Here is a 23,651-nt window from a genome sequence, read left to right as displayed (position 1 = left end):
AGAAAATATGAACAGACCAATCACAAGTAATGAAATTGAAACTGTGATGAAAAATCTTCCAACAAACAAAAGTCCACGATCAGGTGGCTTCACAGGTGAATTCTATCAAACATTCAGCAAAGAGCTAACACCCATCCTTCTCAAACTCCTCCAAAAAATTGCAGAGGAAGGAACACTCCCAAACTCATTCTACAAGGCCATCATCACCTTGATACCAAAACCAGACAAAGATACTACAAAAAAAGAAAATTACAGACTAATATCACTGATGAATATAGATGCAAAAATCCTCAACAAAATACTAGCAAACAGAATCCAACAACACAGTGAAAGGATCATACACCATGATCAAGTGGGATTTATCTGAGGGATGCAAGGATTCTTCAGTATACGCAAATCAATCAGTGTGATACACCATATTAACAAACTGAAGAATAAAAGCCATATGATAATCTCAGTAGATGCAGAAAAAGCTTTTGACAAAATTCAACACCATTTATGATACAAACTCTCCAGAAAGTGGGCATAGAGGGAATCTACCTCAAAATAATAAAAGCCATATATGACAAACCCACAGCAGACATCATTCTCAATGGTGAAAAACTGAAACCATTTCCTCTAAGGTCAGGCACAAGACAAGGATGTACACTCTTGCCACTATTATCTAGCATAGTTTTGGAAGTCTTAGCCATGGAAATCAGAGAAGAAAAAGAAATAAAAGGAATACAAATTGAAAAGAAGTAAAACTGTCACTCTTTTCAGATGACATGATACTATATGTAGGCAATCCTAAATATGCCACCAGAGAACTACTAGAGCTAATCAGCGAATTTGGTAATGTTGCAGGATACAAAATTAATGCACAGAAATCTGTTGCATTCCTATACACTAACAACGAAAGGTCAGAAAGAGAAATTAAAGAAATAATCCCATTCACCATTGGAATTAAAAAAAATACCTAGGAATAAACCTACCTAAGGAGGTAAAAGCCCTCTACTCAGAAAACTTCAAGACACTGATGAAAGAAATCAAGGATGACACAAAGAGATGGAAAAATATACCAGGTTCTTGGATTGGAAGAATCAGTATTGTGAAAATTACTGTACTACCCAAAGCAATCTACAGTTTCAGTGCGATCCCTATCCAATTACCAATGACGTTTTTTACAGAAGTAGAACAAAAAATCTTAAAATTTGTATGTAGACACAAAAGGCCCTGAATAGCCAAAGCAATCTTGAGGGAAAAAGCAGGGCTGGAGGAATCAGACTCTCTGACTTCAGACTATACTACAAAGCTACAGTAATCAAGACAATATGGTACTGGCACAAAAACAGAAATATAGATCAGTGGAACAGGATAGAAAGCCCAGAGGTAAACCCACACATCTATGGTCAGCTAATCTATGACAAAGGAGGCAAGGATATACAATGGAGAAAAGACAGTCTCTTCAATAAGTGGTGCTCGGAAAACTGGACAGCTACATGTAAAAGAATGAAATTAGAACACTCCCTAACACCATACACCAAAATAAAATCAAAATGGATTAAAGACCAAAATGTAAGACTGGACACTGTAAAACTCTTAGAGGAAAACATAGGAAGAACACTCTTTGACATAAATCACAGCAAGATCTTTTTGACCCACCTCCTAGAGTAATGGAAATAAAAACAGAAACAAACAAACAGGACCTAATGAAACTTAAAAGTTTTTGTGCAGCAAAGAAAGCTATAAAGAAGACGAAAAGACAACCCTCAGAATGGGAGAAAATATTTGCAAACAAATCAATGGACAAAGGGTTAATCTCCCAAATATATAAACAACTCATGCAGCTCAATATTAAAAAAAAAAACAACCCAATCAAAAAATGGGCAGAGACCTAAATAGACATTTCTCCAAAGAAGACATACAGATGGCCAAGAAACACATGAAAAGCTGCTCAACATCACTAATTATTAGAGAAATGAAAATCAAATCTACAGTGAGTTATCACCTCAGACCAGTTAGAATGGACATCAGCAGAAAATCTACAAACAACAAATGCTGGAGAGGGTGTGGAGAAAAGGGAACCCTCTTGCACTGTTGGTAGGAATGTAAATTGATACAGCTACTATGGAGAACAGTATGGAGGTTCCTTAAAAAACTAATAATAGAATTATTATATGACCCAGCAATCCCACTGCTGGGCACATACCCAGAGAAAACCATAATTCAAAAAGGCACATGCACCCCAATGTTCATTGCAGCACTATTTACAATAGCCAGGTCATGGAATCAACCTAAATGCCCCTTGACAGACAAATGGATAAAGAAGAGGTGGTACATATATACAGTGGAATATTACTCAGTCATAAAAAGAATGAAATTGGGTCATTTATAGAGATTTGGATGGACATAGAGAGTGTCATACAGAGTGAAGTAAGTCAGAAGGAGAAAACATATATCGTATATTAATGCATATATGTGGAATCTAGAATTTTTGGTACAGATGAACTAGTTTGCAAGGCAGAAATAGAGACACTGATGTAGAGAACAAATGTATGGACACCAAGGCGGGGAAAGTCGGGGGGTGCGGGTGGTGGTGGGATGAATTGAGGGATTGGCTTTGAGATATATACACCAATATGTATAAAATAAATAACTAATAAGAACTTGCTGTATAAAAAAATAATTCAAAAAATTAAAAATAAAGAATTTGTTTTGGGAGAGCGGTCTATTTCACATATACAGACTGAGACTGCATGTACCATCTGATGTTGACTTCAAGTGCCCCTCCCAGCCCCTTCATCTGTCACCTGAAAATCTGTGTGCATTCTTCTGGAGCCTTTTTTTTTTTTTTTTTTTTGACTGCACCTCGAAGCTTGCAGGATATTAGGTCCCTGACCAGGGATTGAACCTGGGCCACTGCAGTGAAAGTGCTGAATCCTAACCACTGGACCACTAGGGAATTCTCGTGTTCTGAAGTCACCTTTCTGGAAATGTGGAGCATAGAATGGTAGTAACGAGCACAGCAGAGTGGAACAATTCCAGGCTGATGCTGTAGTTCTAGTCCTGCCCCTAGAGAGAAACCTATGAGTAAGGCTTCTACTTGCTCAGGCAGCTGAGCATCAGAGTAGGGCATGCAGTGTGAGGGGAAGGCTGCCAGGCTGTCTCCCAAGGGGCCACCTAGCACGGCAGGTCTTACCAGGGTGAACCTCCCAAGAACAAGTCTCAGGCTCACAGCTTGTGGGCTTAGAAACCGCATCATGGGGGCAGAGTATACTAAGTAATTTTTGAGGAGGTGGATGTGTGGAAACCCACGGTGCCAGTTTGTTAATCCACACCGAGAACCCTCTCTGCCGGAGAGGTGGGAATACTCGTGTGATTTCTCTCTCCCTGCCCTGGGAGCCACATCCTAATCCTAAGGTTGTCTGGTGAGCGTTGTCAGAGTGAAGGCAGTTAAGTGGATAAAGGAGAGAAAAATTGCATGTCAGTGCCGTCTGGCTATGCATTTGGAAATTTTGAACTTTGCGGCTGTTGCCTGGACGGGCACTGCCCAGGTTTGTCTCTTACATGTTTTGTTTATTGTTGTTGTTTGTATTGTTATTGTCTTTTCCTTGGCTGACCAAACCTCATTCTGATTTGAATCATCCTTTCTTAAAATTCCTTAGAACTTACGAATTGGCCCAGGTCACATCCTGCCCCACCCCAACCTTGGGAAAATTTAAAGTAACTCTTCATACCTCTGACATGACCCATGATTGCTGATTTATAATTTACCTCTGAGCAGGTTTTTAATTTCCTTCATTTCTGGGTTTGTAGTAGACTTCTCACTGAGGCCTTCCAGTACTGATAATATGTAAACCGATTGTTTTACCCTGCCATTGCTCAGTTTCCTCATCTGCGTAAGGTACCAGATGAATTAGCTAACTGCTAAGGTAACTTCCAATGCTAAATTTCTACCTTCAAGTTTCAAGAGATTTTCCTCTTTTTTTTTTTTACTGAAGTATAGTTGATTTACAATATTAGTTTCAGGTGTACAGCATAAGTGATTCAGTGTTTTTAACTTATACTCTATCAAAAGATATTACCAGATAATGGCTATAATTCCCTGTGCTCTACAATACATTCTTGTTCTTATCTATTTTACACATAGTAGTTTGTATCTCTTAATCCCATACCCCTAACATTCCCCTCCCCACTTCCTTCTCCCAGCTGGTAACCCCTCTAAAAAATAATACAAAGGAATGTATATAGCAAAACAGAAACAGACTCATAGAGATTTTCCTTTTAATGAAAAAATTTTGTGATTTGGTGAAGGTTAGCTTTCCTGCATCAGATGGCATGATTCCTTAACAAGTCCCCTTGTCTGGCTGGCATCAAATAAGGCTAACACCTTTCCTTGGCTTTTTTTTAAAGAGCAAATCTGGATTCAGTCCACCATGAATTTGAATTGCAGCTCTGTCCTCACAGTGCTTCTTTGGAAAAATCATATAACCTTTCATATTTCACTTGAGGCTTCTAAAATGATTTTCTAATTCTCTTTTCCATCAGTAGTTTATTAACTGGAATTCTTCTGTAGTGAAGAACTTTGTCTTATCAACTATTTGGCTTAAGTGTGGTTAGTAAAGGAAAGGCAGGATAAATGCTTTCTTCTTTCCTTTTATTTATCATTTTCTTAATAATGAATTGGTATTTTATCAACCTCCAGCGGTGTTATGAGTGTTTTTAGCTTTTGAGCTCAGAATTTTAAAATATAGTTTGTATGTATCCGCAGATGTAATCCATATGTATGTAATCGATATAAGTTAATACAATCAATATTGTTTCTGATGAAATTGACCTGAAGTCTGGGATTTGCTTTAAACTACTCTGGCACCTAAAAAGCAAACTGACAGCAAAGGGAGTGGAATAGGTGAATATGGGAAAGGTTTTTTTTTCAGCTTTTGGGGAAGATCTTTATTTAGTGAAGCTGGGTGGTAGGTACATCGAGTCCATTGTACTATTCTTTTCGCTTTTAGTATGGTTGAAATTTTCCCAGATAAAATAGCTCTAAAAAAATACATAATTTTAAGGTTATCAGAGGTGTACATCTGAGTTCAGTCTTTAACTCTGGCCCATACATGAATACTGTGGAAAAGGATTCTTCGATGTTTATTGAAATGCCAGATATCACAACAGTTTCTAATCCTCATGCCACTGACAACAGCGTGCCAATTATGTGCATATTTTCCAGAACTTTGCAAGAATTTTAGTATTTAACTTTATTGGATCTGTTTATAAAACTCTTGTCACAATAACTGAGGCTGTCCACTTTTGAATGAAACAATGTTCAGGAAATAATATAATGTGAAAATCAATTGGTATCACAGTTCTTATATTACTAGCATCCCTTAAGAATTTGAAACAAAGTTACTTAATGCTCTCTGGATCTTATGCCAGAAAATAATTTGGCGTTTTAGCCATTCTGCACTGACTTCTTCAATATAATTGTGCTGTTTTTTATTCCAGGTTTAAGTTTATCTATTCATGGGGCTGAAAAGCATTTGCAAATCCACCAACGGCGAAGTGTGGCAAGCCACCCAGGGTCACGTCGCCTGCCCGTGGTCAGGCATTCCTCACTCCCACCAGGCAGAAGGTCAATAAAAATGGAGGCAAGGTCTTCTGGAATCACTAATGGGAAAACCAAAGTCTTCCACGCAGGTAATGCATGGGGAAGGGTCAACAGGGACCTGTGTTAGCAGCAGGCTGACACAGCCTGCATTATATTTTTATTATCTAACTCTTCCATGCTTCCAGTTAAGCTTGCTTTTTTTTTTTTTTAACATCTCTATTGGAGTATAATTGCTTTACAATGGTGTGTTAGTTTCTGCTTTATAACAAAGTGAATCAGTTATACATATACATATGTTCTCATATCTCTTCCCTCTTGCATCTCCCTCCCTCCCACCCTCCCTATCCCACCCCTCTAGGTGGTCACAAACCACAGAGCTGATCTCCCTGTGCTATGCGGCTGCTTCCCACTACCAAACATAAAATAGAAAGCTTGCTTTTTAAAAAGAGTCTTGGTTTTTTTTCTCTCTCTCTCTCTTCACTTCAGTCAGTGGTAAATGTCACCAAGACCAATAGGAGGGAAGAGAGCTTGTTGTGTCAGAAAAGGTTAAGGCAACATTCTACTTACAGTGGGAGAATCTAAATGAAAAATTTCAGTGAATAAACTTGCTCGGTTCAAAAAAGCTTATTGTGTAATAAAATAATAAAGAGATTTGGCCAGTTTCTTGATAATTTGCTCTAAGACAGCTCGGGGAAAAAGTCAAGCTGAAAATGTCCGCTTTGAAGCCTCAGTTATGTGGCTTGACTTGCCTGTATTTCCTCCTCAGGTGAAGGGAGAAAACTAAAGTCATATGAAGTTTCAAGGCTCTGAGAAGCATCTGTGATCTCTTGAAAATGTTAAAATGAGTGTATATCAAAGCTGGTAATTACAACTAAAGTATTTGGGTGAGAGGCTCATTTAAGTATTCATTCGTTCATTCAACAAAGGTGTTGAGTGCATACTATATGCCAGGCATTGTTTTGGGTGCTGAGGAAAAACAAGTGAACACTGTCTTTCTGACTCACAGGAACATCAAATTGTGAGGAAATTCTGAAGTCACTTAGTATAAGTCTCACCCAATCCTGATTTCTCTGTGTAATGTCCTTGCAGGTGGCCACCCAACCTCAACTAAAGTCAAGCTTCCTTCTCTAGCCATGTCATTCTTCTTTCTCTCAGCTGATAACCTTGTTTCCTAACCTCATGGAGAAACCCACAAGCCACTGGGCCTGCATGACTGCAGGTCCCTTACCCTGCATCTCCACGTATATCTCTGTTTACTCCCATCCTTCACCCTTTTCCTCTGGTTTTCAAAAGATGAGGGTCTTCCCACTGTCCTTGACCAAGCTTTCACCTGTATCCTTGGCCACCCTTTTCCTCTCTTGGACCTTGCCCTTTCCCCTCATTCTGTGAAGAAGGCTAAAGCTTCTCTCGTTCTAATCATCTTCATTTGACACCGCATCCTTTTCTCTCTTCCGCCACTTCTCCTCTCCCTTCTGAGCCAGACTTCTGAGAGAGTCATCTGCTTGGCTTGGCTCTACTCTCTGCCTTCCCAGCCACTCTTCAACCCAACACCGTCGGGTTTCTGCCTCCTCCTCTCCATCATGGCGGTTCTTGAGGCCCTTAGTGACCCCCTTTTATCATAATGTGGTGAGTAGCAGACTCTTCTGATGCACCCGACCAGAATGGACCACGACTTCTTCCCAAAGCACTTCTCTGACTTCCATGGTGGCCTTCTTTCTTGGTTCTCATCTCACGTCTCTCACAGGTAACTCTTAACAGTTCCCCAACCTCCAGCATCTCTCTCATCCTCTTGCCTGCTGTCATAGTGTATCCTTTACACCAAATACAGAATGATTCATTTCCACCCCTGATCATGCCATTCATCTTGCTTGTCCTACTCATTCTAGAGCAAAGGCCAAACCTCTTAGCAAGTTAAAAACAAATGCCCATCATGATCTGGCCCTAGTGCTTCTCATCCTTTTTTTGCCCCCTTCTGCCTTAAACTTTATAAACTTTATACTCTGCCTTAAACTTTATACTCTAATGTGTCAGCTGGGGTTCAACCAGAAAAGCAAAGTAGAAGATTTGTACTAGAGATTATTAAAAAGAATTGACTTACATGATTGTGAGGGCTGTCTAGGCCAGTCTGAAATCCATAGGGCAGGCTGTTAGGAAGGGCAGGCTGGTACTCTTGGGCACAGTGGAGGTCGCTGTCTACAGGTGGAATTTCTTCTTCAGGGCAGCCTTAGCTCTGGTTTTAAGACCTTTCGGCTGATTGAATCAGCACCCCAACTCTCTTGTCTAGGATAATCTCCCTTATTTAAAGTAACCAATTATGGACTTGTAAAACACCTTCACAGCAGCATCTGTGTTCACCGAGTAACTGGGGACTCTAGTCCAGCCAAGTTGGCACATCAACTAGACCATGCCATCTGATCAGACTGACTTGCTTTCAGCTCTCCAGACACGTGATGCTATGTCATATCTCTCAACGTTTGCTCATGCTGCTTGCTCTAGGATACCCTGGTTTTGCTCCATAATCTTTTAATATTTTGAAATCGTCTGTCTCTCCACCATAAGGTCTTTAAAGGCATGGATTCTGGGATATTTATCTTGTACCTCCATTAAATAATTTGTAGGGTAGGACTGAACTGACCCTTCATTAGCTGTTTTTCAGACTATTATTATAGAGTTCCTTAAATTTTTTTCTAGGTTTATTAGGGTATAATTGACAAACTACAATCACATTCTAATTGCTCTACCTGCCTTTCAGTAAATATTTATTGAGGGCCAATTTGGTTTCCAAGCATTCTTCAAGTACTTGGAATACATCAGTGAATGAAACAAAGATCCCTGCCCCTGAAGAGTTAACATATTATGTGGGGGAGATAGGTAATATATAAACATAATAAATAGTGATTAGGAAGAAGATAAATATTATGGATAAGAGAAAAAGTAGGTGAAATCAGGTGGTAGGGTTGCATGTTGCAATTTTAAATAAGGTGGTCAGCATGTAGGCCACATTGTGGAGAAGATGTGTGATCAAGGGCTAGAAGGAGCTGAGAGGGCCGCTGAGATGAGCAAGTTCATCCCAGCAGAGGGATAGCCAGTTGACAGGCCCTACGACAGGAATGAGTCTGGCAGTTTGAGGAAAAGCACGGAGACCCCTGAGCTTGGAGTGAGAAGGAAACATCAGCTCAGTGAGGTCAGAGGGACCAGATAGGGCAGGGCATTGCAGGCCATGTAAGGACTTTGAGCCCTGTATGAAATGGGAGCTTTTAAGGGGTTTTGAGCAGAAGAATCCCATGATCTGACTTATTTTTTAACAGGATCACTTTAGCTGTTATTTGAGGATAGACTATAGGGGTAGAGGGTGAAAGGAGGAAGGTCAGGTAGGAGGCCACCATAATAATCAAGTTGAGACATGATGGTAGCTCTTACTAGAGGTAGAAAAAGGCACATGAAAAGTGTTAAACATCACTAATTATTAGAGAACTGCAAATCAAAACTACAATGAGGTGTCACCTCACACCAGTCAGAATGGCCTTCATCAAAAACTCTACGAACAATAAATGCTGGAGAGGGTGTGGAGAAAAGGGAACCCTCTTGCACTGTTGGTGGGAATGTAACTTGATACAACCACTATGGAAAACAGTATGAAGGTTCCTTAAAAAACTAAAAATAGAACTACTATATGACTAGTAATTCTACTACTGGGCATATACCCAGAGAAAACCATAATTCAAAAAGGCACATGCACACAAGCACTATTTACAATAGCCAGGACATGGAAGCAACCTAAATGTCCATCGACAGATGAATGGATAAAGAAGATGTGGTACATATATATATAATGGAATATTACTCAGCCATAAAAAGGAACAAAACTGGGTCATTTGTAGAGATGTGGATGGACCTAGACACTATCATACAGAGTGAAGTAAGTCAGAAAGAGAAAAAAAACATTGTATATTAACACATATATGTGGAATCTAAAAAAATGGTATAGATGATCTTATTTGCAAAGCAGAAATAAAGACACAGATGTAGAGAACAAACATTTGGATACCAAGGCGGGAGTGGGATGAATTGGGAGACGGGGATTGACATATATACAATATTGATATTATGTAAAAATAGATAACTAAGGAGAACCTACTGTACAGCACAGGGAACTCTACTCAGTGCTCTGTGGTGACCTAAATGGGAAGGAAATCCAAAAAAGAGGGGATATATGTATACGTATAGCTGATTCACTTTGCTGCACAGTAAAAACTAACACAACATTGTAAAGCAACTATACTCCAATAAAAATTTAAAAATAAAATAAAGTTGGGCCACAGAGTTTCAATGGATTAGATGTGGGATAAGAGAGAAAGGAGAGCTAAGTATGACTATATGGTTTTGGACTTGAGTAAATGTGTTTGGTATCAACTGAGATGGAGAAGGCTGAAGGCAAAGTGGACTTAGTGGATTTGAGGGCAGAAGTGGGGTCAGGATCAGAAGTCTGTGGGCAACTGGAGAGATCACGTGGGTGGTGGGATAAACATATTTAGAGTTTGAGAGATTGGTCTGGGAAGGAGATATAAAATCGACTGTTGTTGACAAGTCATCTGAGATGACCAGATGGAGAAGGGGGAGAGGATTAAGGGCTGAAATCTGGCACTCCCCAATAGTAAAGGTCAGAACATGAAAAGCAAAACACAAGCAAAGAAGGCCGAGAAGGAATGGCCAGCAAGGGTGGAGAGAAGCCAGAAATTACACATCTTGGAAGTTAAGTAAAGAAAGTTTATCACAAGGAGAGGAGTGATTATCTAGGTTAAATGTTGCTAAAAGTCAAGTAAGATGAGAAATAAGAATTGGCCGTTGATTTTAGTAAAGTGGAGATCGATGGTGATTTTGAGAAGGACAGCTTTGGTGAAGTGGTGGGGATGAAACTCTGATTAAAGTGTGTCTCAGACAGAATGGAAGCATATGAATTGGATACTGAGAATATAGACAACTTTTTAAAAGTAGTTTTGCTGTGAAGGGTAGCGAAGAACTAGGCCAGCCGCCGGGGGAGAAGCGAGGTCAAGAGAGTTTCTTTGCAAAATAGCAAATCTCCAGCAGATAAGTGGCGTTGGGGAGAGGGAAGAATTCATGATGTGAGGATTGGTGAGAGAAATGAGAGCCGTGTGCACAACAGAATCATGAACAGTTTATCTGTGATAACAGATGGGAAGGGAGAGTGTGTAGATGTTGGCAATGTGAGGAGGGTCTGAGAAGTTCTTTTGCTGCTGTTTCAGTTTTATCTGTAATGTGGTAAGGAAGGTCATAACTGAGAACGAGAAGGGAGTAAGATTGTTTGAGAGGATGGTAGGATGGTGTAAACGGTGGAATGTGGTTGCCGGCCCACATTAAATGGCTGTTTGAGGTTCATGGTCATGAAATTAAACTAGGACTAGTTACCATGGTTGTGTGTTTTCCTTTGACCTTGTTTAGCTACGTGAATGAAAACAAAGAATATATCAATATATAGAGTTATATTTAGTCAGGGTTTTGATTTTACCAAGGAATTAGGAAAAGAGGGAGAGAGAGGGAATCAAAGGTGCACTAGAGAGAATGATAACAGTCGATCATGTGTTTTAAGCTTAATACACAGGGAAGTGAAGACATCCGGAGGAGGGAGTGAGTTTCAGTGGAAAGTTGATAGGATCACTTGGTTGGAGGTTCAAGAGGGGATTAAAGCGTACTGAGGTTAGGACAGGGGAAGAAGAGCTGAAAAGAGATGGTAGTGAAAGAGTAGAATGCAGGGCACTGATACTAAGAAGGGCGTTGCTGTTATTAGTAATGATGAGGTTGAGGTTAGGGTATGAAGTTAGTGAGGATGGAGGGCAAGGTCAGTGGAGGAAAGTATTCTCAGAATGAGAGGCCAGGGTTTGGGAAGGATCATCTACATAGATATTGAAATTGAATTGCATAGTTTTGGGAGAGTGACATAAGCCAGGAGGTAACCTCATCAGGAAATGAGGGAGCATGATCTGGAAGCAGCAGGTGGGTGCAGTGATGACACGGAGAGAAGGTGATATAATAAAACAACCTGAGATTCAAGGCTGGGAGAGTTTAGGGAAGGGGGAAGAACAATGGTCTGAAGGTGGCATGAGGACTCAAGGAAGACACCCGCCCCCCCACCCCCCATTCTCCAGATCCTTTGGTGTCAGGGCTGTGGGACAAAAATAGTACCATAGGAAAGAGCCACGGGGAAGCTGTGACCTCTGGGAAGAGCCAGGCTTTCATGAAAGCAAGAAGATGAAGGGGCCAATCTGAGAAAAGGCTGATGGGAAGAGAATTCTGGAAGGCCCAGTGAGCCCAGTTTTTGAAATCTCTACAGTTTCACCTCTCCCTATTTTTCCTGGCATCTTTTATACTAGGTAACCTGCCTTGTTCTACTTTCTCCACAGCTCTGCACTGTTTCTCAAGCAGGCTTTTACTCTTCCAGTTCTCTGCTATTATTCAAGTTCCTCGCTCTTTTTGGAATGCCCCTACCTCAATGCATCTCTCTCAAGCCCTTCTCATTCCTCAAAGTGTATCCCAAATCCCCCCTCCTCCCAAAAGCCTTTCTGATCCAACTGGTCAGAACTTGGAAGCCTTATCAAAGGCTGATTATTTGCTGTTTGTCGCAATCTATTGCACTCACTGGGTATAGGTTTGCATTCTGAAGCTATGCAGGGTAAATCTATTCTTCTTTCAATGCTGATCTTTTAGTTGTTCAAAAACTCATCTTGAGCTATTTGCCAACTGAAACATTTTCTAGTTCCTTCGATGCTTCCTTCAAACAGCATGGTTTTTACCTTCTTTACCATCCTACCCACTCCACTCTTAGAAAAAGTCTTATTTCATGACTGCATCTTTGGAAATACAGTGCCCAGAATTGTACAGAATATTCTGTTTGTGTTTGACCCAGTCAGAGAAGAGTCAGTCTTTGACATCCTCTACTGATACTAATGTAATAAACGTTTGAAGAAATGTTAAGATATTTCCTAATGGTGGGATGTCAGCATATCTTGTCACTGCTCTTACCTTAAAACACGCATCACTACATTTATCTATCATAATTTTATCATCGATTCTTGAACCCTGCTTGCATTGGCTATTGGTTGAAAATATAAATAAAACCAATTCTTTAGCACATAATTATCGTTAAGAAAAATCATATTAAACAAATTATGATTAGAAACCTGTTTTTGAAAATATATGTATTTAAAACACGTTATTAAGATAGATGTGACTTCAATTCCATCCTTTTATTTTTAGTGTACTTTTACTAATGCATCATCGTTCTCTGTTGGGGGATTATAGAAGAGCTCTCAAACCGAGTTTCTTATTTGCAGTGAATCATAGATCTTAGAAGCAGCGTGTGCATTTTAGTCATAGTGAGGCCTATTAAATCATCCATCTACTTTTTACAAAGTTAATAATCTCGATTCCCAAAGCACTTTCTAAAAGCCCACTCAGACTGGTCGAAAAGAAAGAACAAGAAAATCGTGTAGATCTTCTGTGCCATCAGCCCTGAACAATTTCAGTTCATTTATTCCCCTTTGCGTTTACAAACACTTCTGAGTGCCTACTATGTCCTAACAAATATTTATTTGGAGGGTACTTCATTGGGGCTGGAATGGTGTAGAACTCTATTGCACATGGACCTTGGGGAGCTCACAGTCATGTCCAGAAAGACCATGAGTCAGGGCTCTTTGGTTATAAATAACTGAAAGCAATTATTTAATCCAAGCAAAGAAGGAATTTAAATTTGAAGGATATGGATGGAAAGGCTGGAGAACTGGCCTTGGAAAAGGAACAGATACCAAGAGAAGGACTATTTGACTTTCTGGAATAAATGAACCCTTACCATTTTTCTTGGTTTTTGCAACATTTGGCTCCGTTTTTGAAGACCTGGAAGAGATTCTATCAGCCATGTGCCTTTCCCTTGGTTGGGCAGTGAGTGATGAGAGATAAAAGGATAGGACAGAGGAGGCCTCCCTCTTCAGCTTTGATAATAGGAGGATAGGACGCCTTGATTTCTCCTCCCACCCAGGCTGCACACAGTAAGGGAAAGACATTTCCCCAAAAGGAAATAGAGGTGATGTTAGAAAAGGGAAATGTATATGGAAGAATATCCACTACTTAACCTGCTATAATAGAATTCATTGTATTAAGGGCTAGAATAGAGATATAAATAAAATTATGGAAACATTATTACTAGGGAAAAGATATAAGAAGGATTCTACAGATTGGACTTTGAAGGTCAGCTAAGACATCAACGGGAAGACGGAGGGATGGCCATTCAGATATAGGAAAGAGCGTAATAATAGTGCATTATAGTGGTGAGCAGTGCAAGCTTTGTTGTTAGATGTTTTTTTTGTTTGTTTGTTCGTTTGTTTTTTGCAGTGCGCGGGCCTCTCACTGCTGTGGCCTCTCCCGTTGCGGAGCACAGGCCCCGGACGCGCAGGCTCAGCAGCCATGGCTCACAGGCCCAGCCGCTCCGCGGCACGCGGGACCCTCCCGGACCGGGGCACGAACCCGCGTCCTCTGCATTGGCAGGCGGACCCTCAACCACCGCGCCACCAGGGAAGCCCTGTTAGATGTTTTAAACCCACATATGTTCCCTAATAGCTATGCAGACTTGGGCAAATGACTTAATTTCTCTGAATCTTTTTCCTCATCAGCAAAATGAGCAATACTGTCTCACAGTGTTAGGGTTGCCAGATGAAACACAGGACTTGGTTAAATTTCAGATAAACGACAAATACCTTTTGGTGTAAGAATGTCCCATGAATTGCATGAGGCAGACTTATGATAAAAATGTATTAGTTTATTTGAAATTCAAATTACCTGAGCACCCTATATTTTTATGTGTTATATCTGGCAACCCTATGTGGCATTGTTATGCCAGGTAAATTCATTCATGTAAAATGCTCTATATGATCCTTGCACAGTAAGGCGACAGGAGCAAAGGATCATTTTTGTTGTCACCATCATCCTAGACAGAATTCACAAGCCTGAAAGTACTTATGTCCCAGAAGCATTTCTCACTCGGTCCTTGAAGCATAGAGCAGTTTCCCAGTTAACTTGAGCCAGGTTAACAATTAAGACGGTTTCCCTTTATGCTGCACTGACTCAGGAGCTGTTCACCTTCATCTTGTATTTGTATGATTTCTCTTTCCTTCTGATTGTTTCAGATGTTTCTCTTGTGTACTGATTTCATTTTGACCTTATCTTTTAGCCGCTCGTAATTAATGAATATCGTTCCACTTTATAGGCCAATAATAAAAGTATTAAATAGCACCAGGCTTGGAACTGTCATTTAAGGGTCAAGAACAGAGTCAACTGAAGCACTGATCGCGAATTTTTGAATTTGAAAGTGTAAAGCTTAGTGAGTATGGGTCACATTATCCCAGTTTAATGACTGTGCCACACAAAATAGAATTAGAAGCTTTGTGAAATCTAAAATATTTCTTCTGTTGCTTTTCCTTTATATGATAGGCCCATCGTATAGTCCTAGGGAAATGCCATTAGTCACAGAATTTGTCCTTTATTCTCTTCTGGAGTTGGTAAAATGATGTTTTGCTGATATATTTCATTATTTTCCCAAGTAATTTCTAACACAATTCCTTTTATCTCCCTTTCCCCTTTTATGCATGATTATTTTTCCCGTATATAGATATGTATTTAAATGCTGGGACAAGTTGATTTCACAGGAGAGAAACTTTAGGATTTTGTTGTTTCCAGTGAGCTAGAACAACATGTATACATGTCATCTGTATACTGTCGTCTTATGCGATCTGTATACAGACGGTACTAAATGTTTGACAATAATAAAATTACAGCCCCCCTTAAATACTGTATTCCCAACCTCAAAAACTGTTAAGCTATTTGCATTCATTATTTCATTTAATTCCATAATATCCTCATGCTGTCAGCCTTATTTTATGGTTGGGGAAACTAAGGCACAGAGAAGGTTTAAGTAACTTGCCCCAAAACACGCAGCCAGTAAGTGGCGGAGGCAGGATTCCAACTCTGGTGGTTTGATCCTCTCATTACCTTCTTCAGACAACTTGGTAGCAGTATTTCTAGCAAGTTTGTGTACCAGACCTTTGGAAAATTTAAAGCCCTGTAATAGTTCAACCCATAGCATAAGAAGACTATATTGAGGAAGGGACCAGTTAGATTCCACTGAAAACATAGTCACCGTAACCAGTTATTTCTTTCTATATCAGTGATGCTCCACTTTGTAGCATCATTTTTGTTCTACTCTGCATTAGACCTTTGTTTTTTCATCTTCCCTTTTTCAAATTCCAGTATTATGTCAAGGCCTGATCTCAAATTAGGGAAACAGAATTAACTCAGCAAGTACCTTTCACATTCTGTTTAACGTAAGTACCAGAGGCTGTGGGGAAAAGGAGAGAAAGGGAGCAATTAAGCAGAGATTTGAAAAAAGAAAGACAGCAAAGAAAGACCTGTGTGTTGGCTGACTTGTTTCTAGTTCTGCCAAGATGAGAGTCAAGATTCAGCTCATTCTTTAGGGGAAAAAAGTAAACATATGGCTAATCTTGACCACAATAATAATCATGGTACCACCACCTTATGTTAGATGATGCTCCATTGTCTCCAGAGGGCTTCCACAAATATTTCTCCTGCATCTCACTGAGTTCTCACAGTGGTCTGTGAGGCAGAATTAGCCCTGCTTTACTGTGCCTCGGGAAATGAAATTGCTTGAGGAAAAGTACAAAATTAGTCATTGATGGACCCTAGCTAAAACCCATGTCTTTAGTTTCTTACGAGTGTTTTTTCCCACTGAGCCAGTTTTTTTTCCTTGAGGGTGAAAATAGTTGAGTGTGAAATTTAGTGTTTTCTCATCACCTTATCCGGGAACAGACATTTTACTGAGAATTGTGCCCTGAAACTTCTTTATTGAACCTGAGGAATCTGGCTACTCTTCTTGAATGAATCTGAAGCTTGGATGAAAATATATATTTACTTTTCTATTTGTGAAATGGATTTTTGGTGTGGCTGGAAGCTAAGATCTTCCACATGGCTTTGAGAATATGTGGGAGAAAAAGTATAAGAGCTACTTTGGGCCTCTGTTTTATTTCTCATTGCCTTGAAGGTGAATGTGGTATCTTTCTAAACTATGGTTTAGAAATAACGCTAATCATCCTTCATTTGAATCTCTTCCTCTTTAAGTGGGTGTTTTGTAAAATGTGGGATGTGAGTTTAGTAAATAGAGGGGCGCTTAGGAAAAGAAGCTGTTTTGAGCCTTGAAATGTGGGCATTGGGATCTGTGCGCCTTGCTATCATTTGCTGAGTAACAAAATGGAGTTTTCCAAAAATACATACCAAATTCTTCCCTTAGAAATGTTCACTTTTTCCCCTTTGCTGAGGGACATATGCACATATTTTGACCTATGTAGTGCATTTAGAGAGAATTTTCTGAAGAATCTTTTCACAACCATTTGAATATACAAAGTGAGTAAAGAAAAGCTACAGAAAAGGCATCCACAGAGACAACTATTTCTGGAAAGAGTGTTGTGTTTTAATGGAATTCAGAACTGCATCTTCTGCCCAAGTCTACTTCAAATAACTTTATATTTAAGAAGCTTGGAGAGATTTAAATAAATACTAACTCAAGATCATATGACTATAACTAGTGGCCTGAGCCCTAAACCTAAACTAAGTTCTTCATCGTGGTAGATAGACGGTTAATAGTAAGCTTCTGCTCTACTGACTTAATTCCCTGAGTTAGAGATAAGAGGCCGATGCACAAGATGGACAGAGTCCTGGCTCTCAAGAGGCTTGTTGTTTTGCAAGGCCATTCTCTTTCATGCATTCATCTTAGGCCCTTCTGAAGATTTACTGTGCAAGTTAAAAGAGTAAACAACATTATAGTGATGCTGAAAGTATCATGGTTTCTACTCCGTAACCCCTCCTAATCCTGAGTTTCTCTCTTCCCTTCCTCGGCAAGAGTCACCGTTGTCATAGCAACAGAACTCAGCATCTAGGAGATTGGAAGACCCCCATGGAGCCCTGCCTACACTCCCACACAAATCCTTCCTGCCATTTAAGGCTTTGCAGCTCCGGTTTCCAGGCCCTCTTTGGAACTCTTAATGCAGGCATTCTGTATAATTTAGGAGATCACTATCTTGCCAATCCTGGGAAACATAGAAGTAATTTTGTTGAAGGTCAGCCATTACTGGCTGAAGCAGTGGGATTATTATTTCCATTTTAGACCTGAGAACCATTCACCGGCTGTTAGCTAAATATGGTTCTCCAGTAAGGACCCAGTCCAGAATTGGGTCCTTAGAACTACTCAGTGTTAATCATTTGAAGAAATGTCTTTAGCTTTGATAGTGATGGGTGTGGGTGAATCAATCTGTGTATTCCTGCTAATACAAAGCTGAGCTTTCTTCTGTAAAAGAATGCTCTTGCAAATCACTAGATTTATAGTTAAGCAACACTAATATGAAAGAGTGGGATTTGTGTGTCTTTTTACAGTAGCACGTATGAAGCATCTTCTGTTGTGAAGGTTTTTTAGCTTATGGTACACTAAATAGAGTTTGGTAAGCACTATAAATGAAGTTAAGAAACACAGATGGAAAGTTTTTCCAGAACCAGTGAAATATCCCACAAGTAAATCTAGGGTTTCCAATGTCAGATCCTCCAGAAGAATTGGGTTCATTTCCCCGCTTCCTTCCTAGAAGATTTATTGTGGACACTGGCTGATATAGGGAAAGTCTGAAAAGAAGACAGACTATACCTCCCTCCCTTCTTAATATCATTCTCCATCTTAACACTGTCTTAGGAACACTGAATTCATTCATGGGGAATTGAAAACACACTCCCAGTTTCAAAAATGGTGTCTTTGCAGCCTATTAAGTCCAAAAATATTACATGTGAGGGTTCATTTTAGATATTTATATCAAGTGTTGAAATATCACTGCTCTCTATTCTGTAAAAAATGCTGCATTTGAGGATTTGTATTAAATATACCTCTCTGGACAGGAACTACCAATTTTATTTGCAGAATATAAATTGAATGTAGACAGAAGCTTAGATAGAGCATCATTTATTATGAGGTAGTCATGGAAAATACCATTTGTCCCCTTAAGCTTACTTTACAGGGTCCTCCATCTTTTGTGTTTCATGGGGAAGTTAAGATTTGATTTGTCACACTTTCCTTTACTTGTTTCAATGTGGAGTAACTATTCCAAATCCAAACTACAGGATTTTTTTTGTTACTAAATTGTTTTTATTTAGTATAGGTCCTAAACCTGGAATTGGCCCTCATTTTGCAGAGAAGGAATATATCACTTAAAATTTTTAGTGGATCATGATGGCTTAACACTATGAACCAAATTATTTACATATGTGTAAATAATTGATAATTTTTAAAAGCGCTCAAAAAATTGTCCCTTCATTTTATAAATGAGGAAAATGAGGTTCATTATTTAATGGCTTAGGAACACAGAAAAATGGAATTTGAATCCAGGTCAGTGTAGTGTCAAAATATGCTTTTTATATCATTTTGTGTTAACTTGCAAATATAAGATCATCTGTATTTGATTGAACAAAAAAATTGAATTTTAAGTAATTTATTTAAAGCTACTATACTAAGGCAATATAATAGAACAATTATATCAATAATAATGATTTGATGGGTGAGTGGGGGGCAAGGGGGAGTGGCAGTAATAGTAAGTTATATTGTCTTGTATCATAGCAGAAAACTATGTAACAGATATTTGATCCTTAAACAATGGGGGGAGGCGGTTAATCTGCATATAATATATAGTTGGCTCTCCCAGTCAGTGGTTCCTTCCCATCAGCGGATTCAACCACGTGCACTCTTAAGTACTGTACTATTTACTCTTGAAAAATAGTCCTGTATAAGTGCACCTATGCAGTTCAAACCCGAGTTGTTCAAGGGTCAACTGTATAAAATTGATCAAGAAACAATGGGATACACATATAGAGAGATCTAAAGGAAGTAAAAACAGAAACTCTTAAAAGTGGTTGGACTGAGGATATAGGATTGGGGTTGAAGAAGGGGTAGAGTTGTCCACTGCTGATTTTCGTTATAAGCTCTTTGGTACTTGAAGGTTTTCTTTATTATTTGACAAATTTTAAAAAGAAGGGAAGGGAAGAGCAAATGTATGATTTAGAATATGACTTTCATAGTCATCTATAGCAGCGGTCCCCAACCTTTTTGGCACCAGGGACCAGTTTCGTGAAAGACAACTTTTCCACGGGCCGGGGTCTGGTGGTTGGTTCAGGGAGTAACGCGAGCAGTGGAGAGTGGCAGATGAAGCTTCTCTCGCTCCCCCTCCACTCATCTCCGAGGTACCCGTCCTCGGCCCAGGGGTTGGGCACCCCTGATCTATAGATAACCTATCAAGATGTGTTAAAGTTGTGGACGAAAGGAAAGCTGGGACATTTTCTTAGTCAGTATCCACTGCTGTTGCTAGTAATGTGAAATTGCCGTAAAAGAGCTTTAACCGAGACACTAATATGTTCAAGGCCTTGTCCTAGGTTCTGTAGGAGACAAAAAGGTGGATGCAGTTTGGTGCCAGGCCCGCATCAACTTACAATCTAGTCAAAAGTGCTAGAGATGAGGAAGAAATCTAGGCAGGGAGGACTAGGAACTCACATTTGTCTGTGTCTACACGGTGCTAGGTAATTTTGATGGAAAACATGTACTGTAAAAAAGATAAAATATAGATATAGATATGGGTTCAGTGGGTGAAAAAAGGTATTTACTTGTTAGAATCAAGAAATGCTTGAAGCACAGAGCATTTAGGAGGGGCCTTAAAAGTAGAAAGGGGGGCATCCCTAGTGGCGCAGTGGTTGAGAGTCTGCCTGCTGATGCAGGGGACACAGGTTCGTGCCCCGGTCCGGGAGGATCCCACATGCCGTGGAGCGGCTGGGCCTGTGAGCCATGGCTGCTGAGCCTGCGCGTCTGGAGCCTGTGCTCCCCAACGGGAGGGGCCACAACAGTGAGCGGCCCGTGTACCGAAAAAAAAACAAAAAAAAAAAGTAGAAAGGGATTTCTATAGACAAGAGATGGTTGGGATGGGAGAGGAATCGACATATTTGGTAACTAAGAAATTCATATTTGAAGCTTTTTTTGGTTCCTTTTGTATATAAGCATTTAGCTAAAATCCATGTACGCCAGGTACAAATCTAAAGTGAATTTTTAAGATGTTTGCTCAGCTGAAGACGTTTTATTGAATGCAAGTGCTGTTATCAGGTTTACTTTTATCGAAACTACTTTCAGTTTTACTCATACTACAAATCACAATTAAGATTTGAATTTACTCACTCCTGTCAATCAAGCGTGAGAAAAGCTAAAGGTAAATTTGGAGATCGCATGAATTTTGTTGCTATTTTTCATTTTTAAAAATTGTTCAGTAGGTTCTCCACACCTTTAGGAAATGTTTTTAGCTTCCCTCTCTAATGTAACTTATTTGTTTCCTTTTCTTGGGATTGCACTTAGTTGCATGTCAATTACTGAGGCCCTTCAGTTTGAAGCCATGACACCTTCACCCACTTGCCTAGTTTTTTCAGAGCTTTGTGTTTTGACTCAAAGTCAGAGACATCCGTGACCATAGGAAGAAGTCCAGTTCTCAACTTTTAGAAGTCACACCAACACTGCAGGATTAACAATGATTAATTAAATATCAGAAGTCCAAAGTAGACACACAACTCCTTGTATATTGAAGTTATTCAGGCTCTTTCACTTGGGCAGTACGTGCTAAGGGTGAAGATTGTCACCTTGACGGATTCATTTGAAAATATCCTTGTCCAGTGATCACTCTCCATTTAGGAAAGTGTACAGTAGTCCTTGTTTTACAGCATCCCCTACTTCGTCATCTTAGACTTTAGTGAATGACTTACTGCCGGAAATTCCAGACCCTTACATTTTATGAAAGTATATTTTCATAAAATACACTTTTTTGGACTTTATGAAATACGTCTTGTATTTCATAAAATAAATAAATTTTGTATTTCTTCTAGAGCAGAGGAAGAAAAATGCCTTATATTTTAAGGATTCTAAATGCGATCTTAATGTTTACTATGAATAGAATGTTGTATCTTGCAATTTAGATTGACTTATATAGGTTAAGAATTGTATTAATTTGGAAAAAGTTTTATTAAATTAGTTCCTTAATGGTTTAACATCTGTAGTCTTTAAGTCTTGAATCCTTAATTTTAAAAACTTAATATCCTCTACTGCCACAATCTGAATTTTTAAATAACTTTAAAATATTTTGCATATTGTGAAAAACATAGAAAAAAATAAAGAATAAAACAAAATATACCCATTTCACAGCTGAGAGAACTTCTGTACCTAATGCAGTATTTTCTTCCTTTTCTAGTCATATAAAATAGTGTGGTTTTTAGTGTACTTGAGATATATCTATATTTTTATCTGTATCCTTATATCCACTTTCTTCACTTTTTTCTTCCCCACGTCTTTAATATTCTTTAAAGACAGACTTTGATGACCTGAATGCCTCTTTATGTTTCTTCTTTTGTGACTTCTTATGCTCTTACCTGTCCTCTAACAAAAAATTTATTAAAAATTATGGACTTTCAGTTATGAAAAATGAGTTATTTCATAGTCATAACTACTTCCACATGAATTTATGAACTCCTGTGACAAACAGCAAGTAAATAAATTGGGCCTCTATTTATTAGACTATTTTAGAAGTCATTTGGTTTTTAGGTTATGTAATGACTTTTGTCCTAGTGTGAAGTCCTGGACTATTGTTAAGTCCAGTGAAAATTGGTAAATTGTCTTATTTCTAACAGCCTGTGTTTTTGACTGCTTGGATGTGTGATTTTAAAGACCAGTTAAGGGCATGGGTTGGTATTACATCTTTACAACTTAATAGCTTTTGGGGGCAAATTACTACTTCTTACTGCACCTCCTTTTCAAGGTTAGAGTAAAAACTAAGTGAGATAATAAAGTACATAGCACGCAGCCTGGCTGAAAAGTGGTATTGAATTTTTTTTTTTTTCCCTGTCGATGTCATTGTGAGATCTTTGGGTCTTTGGTTATTGAGCAGAACAAAGGTGACTAGCCTTAGTAGAGGCTGAAAAGCATCAAAACTTTTCCCTACCCATTCAAGGTAGCTGGCCATGGTGGAGAAAAAAGCAGATAGCTCATTTAAATTCTGGGCCAGCAGGAAGACATCTTTGTTCTGTTCCATTGAGAAGCTTAGTCTCACCGATAACTTCAGCCCTCGCAATGAGCCAACTGAATGCATGCATTTAAAAATTCACTGCTGTGTCTGCAGTGCTTAACTGTCACTTTAAATGCATGCTGGTCCCAAATAATTGACTTACGGATTCTTTCTCATTATTCAATTGGCTGGATAGTTTCTGTAGAAATGCCAGTGTTGCTATATAATAAATTATTATGGATGATAATAGTAATGGCTTCCATTTACTGAGTGCTGTGACAGCTAAGAGCTTTTCATGCATTATCTCATTTAATCCTCATGGCTACTCTGTGTGACTGTTACAATCACCCATTTCATGGATGAGGAAACTAAGATCTAGAGAGATTTGGTGTTCCCTAGTAAGAATTTGAATGCTGGTTTGTCTGCCTCTGGAATCTGAGCTTATAGCTTTACTTGTTACTCTCCTGCCTTTGTTTCATAAGTACCGCATATCCTCATAAATTCATTCCATCTACATTAGTTCAGGGCCTACTCTGCTAGACACTGTTCTAAGTGATGGATTATAGCATGCAGACAAAAGTTCCTGCCCTCCTAAGGCTCACCTTCTATTATAGTTACTTGTGTCCATTCCCCTCCCAGAATGAGTGTTCTTGTAAGATAGCAACTGTGTCATTCTTCTTGAGTTTTAGGGATGTAACTGAAATTTTATTCAAGGCTAATAATAATTCCTGGGCTTATAAAAGAATTATTTCTACAAAAATTTTGGAAGCTAGAGTGTGCCCCATTTTATTTATCAGGCGCTCTGTTTATTTTAGCACTGACGTTTAGCCCTTCCAGACTCATCAGATTGAGATGTTCTTACTGAT

The 23,651-nt window shown here is 39.2% G+C and overlaps 1 protein-coding gene across 1 annotated transcript in view; it reads left to right on the top strand.

Annotated features, from left to right (window-relative positions):
• Positions 1 to 23,651, top strand: part of ANO4 (anoctamin 4) — a 440,366-nt gene that overhangs the window by 210,384 nt on the left and 206,331 nt on the right. Inside the window, exon 4 of the mRNA XM_073789215.1 lies at positions 5,488 to 5,679. Within this exon, the coding sequence (XP_073645316.1) occupies positions 5,488 to 5,679 (192 nt within the window). The remainder of the gene's footprint in view (positions 1 to 5,487; positions 5,680 to 23,651) is intronic.

Source organism: Tursiops truncatus, chromosome 11, assembly GCF_011762595.2.
Source record: "Tursiops truncatus isolate mTurTru1 chromosome 11, mTurTru1.mat.Y, whole genome shotgun sequence".
NCBI lineage: Eukaryota > Metazoa > Chordata > Mammalia > Artiodactyla > Delphinidae > Tursiops > Tursiops truncatus.
The sequence above is the reverse complement of the archived record's forward strand: the minus strand, read 5'-3'. Positions and strand labels throughout refer to the sequence as shown.